The sequence below is a fragment of the Furipterus horrens genome, unplaced genomic scaffold (assembly GCF_987537825.1).
Source record: "Furipterus horrens unplaced genomic scaffold, mFurHor1.1.pri manual_scaffold_2, whole genome shotgun sequence".
NCBI classification, from domain to species: domain Eukaryota; kingdom Metazoa; phylum Chordata; class Mammalia; order Chiroptera; family Furipteridae; genus Furipterus; species Furipterus horrens.
This window is the reverse complement of record NW_028327172.1, coordinates 24,317,958-24,325,978: the sequence shown is the minus strand read 5'-3', so window position 1 is coordinate 24,325,978 and position 8,021 is coordinate 24,317,958. Positions and strand designations below refer to the sequence as shown.

The 8,021-nt window shown below is 44.0% G+C and overlaps 1 protein-coding gene across 1 annotated transcript; it reads right to left on the bottom strand.

Annotated features, from left to right (window-relative positions):
* Nucleotides 1–1,706: 1,706 nt before the first annotated feature.
* KCNA4 (potassium voltage-gated channel subfamily A member 4) lies at nt 1,707–5,213 on the bottom strand. Its single transcript, XM_090267608.1, has one exon. The coding sequence runs from the start codon at nt 4,430–4,432 to the stop codon at nt 2,465–2,467; it is 1,968 nt and encodes a 655-aa protein (XP_090123734.1). The 5' UTR covers nt 4,433–5,213; the 3' UTR covers nt 1,707–2,464.
* Nucleotides 5,214–8,021: the final 2,808 nt, after the last annotated feature.

The following is an 8,021-nucleotide window of genomic DNA, read 5'->3' as shown; positions in this document are numbered from 1 at the left end:
TATTGCTCTTGTAGAATGTTCAATAAACATCTAATGCTGGAAAGTATACATTTAAACTATTTTAAGATGTAATCTGACCTAGCTGGGTACAGCAAAAGAGAGGTGGTACCTTGTACACAGGGTCAACTTTTATACCATGAGATGCCTGGAATCTTCCCCACAAAGAAGAAACTGCAGCAGCTATTTAGTGATAGTCTATCTCGTGTGTCTGCAAATCAACTTCTTGAAAGGACCCCCAAATTAAAGAAATTAGCCATGATTTTCACATCATCCTAATAAAGCAGATGTATCTCATGGGGTCTACATTCATTTTTCTCCTAAAGGAAGATTAAACAATTTAGACATAAGATCAGGCATTTATATGGCACTTATTTCAGAGTTTTCACATGTTCTCATTTGCTTTTCCAAAACAACTGATGTAACACATGCTTTATGTGCCCCCTTTTTTTTTTACTGTTGAGAAAACTGGGGTGCAGAAATTAACAAGGTGACTTTTCCAAATGAATGGTGACCAACCTAAACAGCCCATGGCTAGTCTAATGCTTGTTACATTTTTTCTCCTAAACTAAAATATATTATAGTGCCATCTTTGACATCTTGTTACAAGATGGCATTTCCTCATTTTGTCACTCTCTATAGTCCACTAGACATCTTCAGTCTGCACATTCAATCAATTCTTTTGCTTGCTGCTTTTCATTCTCCAAGTGTGTTCTCAAGAGGTGTTTTTCTATAAGTGGTGGGGAAGGGATAGGGAGAAGTAGGTTTGTTTTTAAACCTAACATTGGATTAACTTTGAATTTCAAATATCATTAAAAGAGAGGTAAAATTTATATTATTATCAAGTGATGGCCTGGGATTAAAAAGCTTGAGAAAAGCTATTTTTAGGCCTTCTTTTTCAAAGTTCACAGTTGTCAGAATTTGTTTTGTACTGAGATACCCTACATCGTATCTTTTCCCCAAACCTCAGGACACTGGGTTGAAGAAACACTGGAGAGAATAAGGCCTATTATGTATTCTGAGCTTGCTAACCTATATTACATTATAACTTAATGGTGTAAGTCCAATCACTAGCTGTTACCTCACATTCTAGAACACCTTGTCATGAGTCAAATGCTTTTATGTGTTATAAATTCCTTTAACAAATATAATAATGATGTCACGTGATGTTGAAACCAAATGCTTTGACACAAGTCTTTCTTCTACCAATATTAGCAAATTTAGTGCCAAATTCTGAGGTGAATCCCCACATTCTGCACAAAGAAATAAACTTAGTAAATCTAGCACTTACATTGCACATTTAATAGAAAGCTCTTAAGCCGTTGCTGAGCATCTTATTTCTTCAAGAATTCTTTCAGTGCATGCATTAGCTTTGGTTAAATTATTCTGGATTTAAAGGTAGAATATTTAAAATAGGATGGTTTCAGAAGCATCATGGTAACAGACCGATTTCAAAAGATTCAGTTGCTAATCTTGACGTCATAGCCCCTTTGCAGATCAGTTATTCAGATTTTTAAAAAAGAACGAAATCTTGTGCTGTTATCTATCTGCATGGCATTTAGTCTCACACAAAGAAAAGAAGAGAACAATAAAAGAAGACTAAGAAATCATTGTTCCAATGATTGTCATTGAACTGTTACATTAGTAAACATTCACAGTATGAAGTCTCTCTCAATCTCCAGCATATAGAATAGTGAAAAAAAAAAAAAAAAAAATTCCAGTCCCGGTATCTGTGAACAGAACTTGTTACATCTTTCTCTGATGTCATTTCTTGCATATTAGGCATTTGCTCTCACATCCACCCAAAATTAATAACAAAATATAATCAATTTCTAAAGGCCCCTGCAGCCTTTTTTAAAGTTAATTTCCAGTTAAAAATAAACTTTAATTAAATCCAAGATAAAATTGTGACCTATATTCTATTAAATAATTCACTTCCTTTTTTTCCTACACAGTAATTCTTACAATTTTTTAAAAAACAACTATGGAATTCAAAGACATGAGATATTAAAGCACTGATAAATGACGGTTCAAATTCACTAGTTCTTACATAGCAAATACTTCAAAATGCCAACTTTTCCCATCACTGCACAATTACTAACAACGCTGATAATTTACTTACCCATACACACACGCACGCAGCACACACACAAACACACACATTCTCTCCATGGAACCACCTTTAACGTCTTTTCCAGTTAAAGTGCAAAACTCTTGCATTCTAATAAAAAATATAAAGATTGATTTGCTCCTACTTAAGCCTCCCTCTTCTCCAAGATGTATCATTTATTCATATGTAATACAAGTTTAGTAACAATTATGCCATGAATAACCATTAAATGGTGTACTACTGTATGCATTGGATTCATTTGCATATTTCATTTTTATAACTGCACTCTTTATGCATAAATATATTTGGAGATGCTGGGGTTGGGGTGAGGGGGCAGTGGCAGACGGAGAACTAGATTCACACATCAGTCTCCACGGCCTTCGCGTTAGAACAGTTGTTTTTATCTGTCTCGCTGTCATCCCCTTGTCCCTGACACTTCTCCTTTGCACAGAGAGATTCCTTAACTCCTTCTTCCATCTCCAGGTATTCTGACTTGTCTCCCAGGGAGGAAGAAGTAGAGCTCCGAAATTTCTTCAGCAAATTAGAAGGGAGGTATGGGCAACTGACAGCATTTTGTGTCAGCTGTGTCTGTTCCTCATTCTCAGTCTCTCTGTGGTAGAAATAGTTAAAGTTAGACACAATCACTGGCACTGGCAAAGCAATGGTTAAGACACCCGCTATGGCACACAGGGACCCCACGATCTTGCCCCCCACAGTGATGGGCTTCATGTCCCCATAGCCCACAGTTGTCATGGTCACCACGGCCCACCAGAACGCATCTGGGATGCTTTGGAAGTGGGTAGTAGGTTCATCCGCCTCCGCAAAATACACAGCGCTGGAAAACAGGATGACCCCAATGAAGAGGAAGAAGATGAGGAGCCCCAGTTCCCGCATGCTGGCTCTGAGGGTGTGGCCCAGGATCTGCAGGCCTTTGGAGTGCCTGGAGAGTTTGAAGATGCGGAACACGCGGACCAGGCGAATGATCCTGAGGATGGCAAAGGACATGGCCTGCTGCTGCTGGCCGCCGCCCCCGCTCTGCTGCTGGGCCAGGTCAGTGCCCAGCGTGATGAAGTAAGGCAGGATGGAGACAATGTCAATGATGTTCATGATGTTTTTGAAAAAGAGCGCTTGGCTGGGACAAGCAAAGCAGCGCACGACAAACTCGAAGGAAAACCAAACAATGCAGACCGTCTCCACGATGAAGAAGGGGTCGTTGAATATCGTGTGCCCTGAGTTCTCCGGGTGCGGCGCCGAGGTGTCGTTCAGCAGCGCGCTGTGCCCGCCCGCACTCAGAGCCATGATGAGATCCCTGTCGTCCCTAAACTCCGGCAAGGTTTCCAGGCAGAAGATGACGATGGAGATTAAGATGACCAGGACGGAGACGATGGCTATGCCCCTGGCTGGACTGGAGCTCTCTGGATACTCGAAGAGCAGCCAGATCTGCTTCTTAAACTCGTTCTCCGGCAAGGCCCTGTCCTCCTCCTCCCTCACAAAGCCCTCGTCCTCCCGGAACTTGAGCAGGGCCTCCTCCCCCAGCTGGTAGAACTTCACCTCCTCAGTGAAGATGTCACAGGGGACGTTGACCGGCCTCTTCAGGCGGCCCCCTGACTGGTAATAGTACAAGATGGCATCAAAGCTGGGCCTGTTCCTGTCAAAGAAATACTCATTGCGCAAAGGGTCAAAGTACTGAGTCCTCTTCTCAGGGTCCCCCAGCAAGGTCTCCGGAAACTGGGCCAGCGTCTTCATCTGCGTCTCGAAGCGCAGGCCGGACACGTTGATGACCACGCGCTCACGGCACTCGCTGTAGCGGACCGAGCTGTAGCCTCCGCCGCCGCCCTCGTCCTGGGGCAGCAGGTCCGTGTAGGAACACTCGTCGCCACGCTCCTCCTCGCTGTAGTAGAACCTTCCCTCCTCCTCCTCCTCCTCCTCTGCCTCCTCCTCCTCGTCCTCCTCCTCCTCACTCAGTTCCCTCAGGATCTTCTCCTCGGAGCCACTGGGCATCAGGTCGGTGCAATGTGGAAAGCTGCTCTGGCGGTGGTGCGCTTTCTTCTTCTCAGGCTGCTGGCGCCTCCTCTTCCGACTACGTCGGCTGCTCTGAGGGTCATGGGAGGTGCAGGCCCCCCGAGACTGGTGGTGGTGGTGGGAGCCCCCTCCGGAGCCCCCGCTGCCTTCCACGGCAGCTGTGGCGGCGGCGACGGCGGCGGCTGCCGCTGCCCGGGACTGAGCGAGCCTCTCGCGCTCCCTGGCCCGCGCCTGGGCCGCGTAGCCATAAGGCATGTGACTGTTGCACCCTGAGCTCTCCGCACTCACCATTGCAACCTCCATGGTGGTGGTTTGGGGAAATGGCTGGTTCCAGTTGTGGAAGGAGAAAGGAAATTAGGGCAGCTTCTTTTCTCACCAAATGAAGGTAAGTTTGGAACGCTGAAGCAGATTGCTTGGAAGACTAAGGATATTTTCAGTCCAACTTTGCATTTTCTGTTTTTAAATCAGCACGCCCCATGCTCTGTCTTCCCAGGGATTCAGCATTGCTCTCCAGAGCTTGGCTGGTCTAGAGAAAGAGTCTAGCGCCCTCAAGCCTAAGCCAGATAATGTCCGGGTCTCCCAAACACCTGTTTGCGGTGGATGTTCAAATCTGGAACTATCTCTAGGATGTGGTTGGATGTGATGATGCTGCTAGATTCAAAGGCAGCAGGTCTCCCTGACAGCTAGCAGTTGTGCCTAGAAAACGGAATATATTTTTCTGCCATGGAAACTGTCCAAAGCTCAGTCCATCGAATTTAAATAAAATGCAAATAAGCCTTTAGTCTTAGCGCTTGCCTTCCAGTGACTGCTTGACCCATGTTAACATGAGATTTGAAGTATGTCCAGCCATTGCCGCTCCAGCCTATCAGGATGATTCTCCAGGCTTCTGCCTTGTGTTCAGCACAGGCTTCCTGGACCCAGGGGCAATGCCAAGCTATAGACAGAGGCAAAGACCTTGGGAGGTAGAGAAGGTGCAAGATGAGGTGTCAGCAGGGGCAAACCCAGCTCTGAGGTCTCCATAGAAATCAAGGAAATGTAGAGCATCCTTCAGCTAAAATCATGCTAAAATCATGCAGAAGAAGCACTTCACCTGAAAAAGGAAGGAAAACAAGCATAGAAGAAAAATAAAAAGAAGAATCAAATCATAAAAAGCAAACTGAGCATCTCCTTCACATACACTTCTTTCTGTTGCCTTTGAGCAAACTGTACAAAGCACCAACTAACCCTAAATTTCCTAGGCATATGGGGCAGGTTGTTAAATCTCCTTCTCCCTAAATACCCTTCTTTCCTTTTTCTTTGGATATTGTTTCAGCTCAGTCTATTTTCATGTCACTCTCACCATTCCACAATAATAGTGCTGTAACTTTATAGCTGCTTCCATCATGCATTGATCTTAATGCATTTTTTGAAATTTTCACTCATAAAATATTTCTGAATTTAGTGTCTGTCCGCCCCTCTCTATCTTGATTCAAGATTTTTAAAATCTGAAAAACAAAATAGTTTTCTTTAATCCAGGCTCTAGCACTTGAACAAGTTTCAATCATCGCATCTACAAACCATAGGTAATGCAACCTGCCCATCCCACCTTTGTAATGATTAAATAAGATAGTGGATATTGATAGACTAACACTTGTACATAGTAAATATCAATAAATGCTGATTGTTATTAATAACATGACAGTAACCTAAACTTTTATTAGCTATCTACCCACCCCCAAATCTGTATGTCCTTATACCACCGTCTGAAGTAGGTGAAGGACAGAATGTGAGGCCATCCAGGACATTTTGAGACTCACCAATGACCTGTATTAAGTTGGCACTTCCTGACTCCCTGAAGCATGTCCCTGTTATTGTTTTCTGTTCCCCAGACTGGAGAACACTTCCTACCACCCACAGCTGAGGAGATAATCCCAGTTTCCACTCCTCTGATAATCATTTTCTCTCCTTGCTGTTCCTCCATGTTCATCTCAACACTTCCTCCTACACTCTTCTCAAGAGACTACCTCCTTGTGTTTTAAATCCCAGTGTGTATGGACTTTGTTTTCAGCCTGTTTAGCATGATTTCAGCCTTCATTTAATCCATCTCTCCCATCCCCACCCTTCCCCCATCTTGTCTCTCTGCGCACCTTTATGTTCAGCCTCCCACTTCCTGATCACATCTTCCTTGCAGCGTGCTCTATCCCCACTGTCACTTGTATTCCTGGCCTTTCTTCTTCCTTAACTTAGCTCCCTATGTCCAGCTAATTCATCTCTTCCACCAGGACCTGTAAAAGCTCCTGCCCCAATCTTCTGCCTAGTCTTACTTCTTCCATTCTTTCTGTCCAAGAGGACTTCCAAGAATGCAGGAGAGCAGCTCAGAGAATTGGGAAGGATAATGACAGTTAGAATCCAGGGCGTCTACTGGCTTCTATTACTGGAAGCCCTTGAACAGCATAAGAAAAATGGTTTTCTGGAGCCACTAATGGGATTCAGCTCTTGACCACCTGCTGCTTGCTCCTTGCTGAATCGTGTCAGCCTGGAAGCTTAAATACACTGAGTTTTATGAAGTGACAAGCAGGGAAGTGGCAAAAATATATCCCTTTCCAATCACATACATTCTCCTAAGGTAAGAGACGAGCTTGACTGGGACACAAAACCCAGAAAATACACCTGTGAAGGTCCTCAGTTGATATACTTCTTCCTTTGCCTGAGTCCTGACATCATCTCATATTCTAACATGTTTACCCTTGGGAGGTCTCTACATCTCTATTTTCACTGTGGAGGGTCAGCCTGACATCCTTTAAGTTCTTGCACAGATCAAATAGCTGGAGAGTTTGCTCAGTTACTTCCCCAACTCCCTCAAAGTTAAAATACACCATTTCAATAAAGCCCCAGTGTAACCGAAGTGCCTGTGAATTTGTATACTATGTACACCCCTCTCCTGTCCAACTGACTCACAGAAGGTCATGAACTAGAGGGTCTTCTACTTCACCATCAATCTGCAGGAGACCTAGATATGCCCTGTTTTTGCTCTACACCAAATAATTTCTAATTTATTTAGGTTTGCTAGTTTTGGTTTATCCAACTCCCCCAGCCTACAGAAAGCAAATTACCTTCCTTTTAATTGGCTACCAGCTACCTCGCTGTCTCTAATTTAAAAGAAAGAAAGAAAAAAGAAACACACACACACACACACACACACACACACACACACACACGAGGAGGAGGAGAGAAAAAAGAAGAAAAGAAAAGAAAAAGAAAAAGAAATCCTTCCACCCAACAAATCAAACTGGTTTAAAAATCTATTTTCCTTCTCAAGGTATTCATGTTAGGAGAATGTGTTCTAACTCCCAGGAGCCTTTATAGGGGAGACCTTTGCATGGAAATATTTCCCTTTCTCTTTAACACCATCAAACTAATAGGATTTTGCAGACTGCCTATTCCAGAGTCCCTGTTCCCCCAAACAACAGCTATACATTCCGCCCCTCCTCCTCCCACCCCCAACGGCAAGGCTGTTTTCATTTCTCAGGGCTAATTTCCACAACTGTGTCAGGGTGGTACAAGAACCTTAGCAGAGAGAGAAGGGGGGAGAGAGAGAGAGGGAGAAGCAAAAGATTGAGAGAGAGAATCAGAAAGGCTAACACCCATGAGATATATACACTTCAACGCACGCCATTTATACAGTCCCTATGTGTTGCTCAAATGCTCAGAAAATGCACGCAAATCCAAATGTTGGGAGAGGCAGCAATTCAAACCCGTTCACCAGCTGTTCCCAAAGGAAGGGAACAGGTTAGTCTTGGATGAGGCAAAACGATGCTAAATCTAAACCCCACCTTGTTGGGAAACGACATTTTTAATCACACCTTCACCTCAAACCTAGGTTCCCGCTCGGGCACATTAAGCAGGGCGCATG

Coding starts and splice junctions, on each gene's coding strand:
- KCNA4 (XM_090267608.1), bottom strand. CDS start 4,432: ATGGAGGTTGCAATGGTGAGTGCGGAGAGCTCAGGGTGCAACAGTCAC.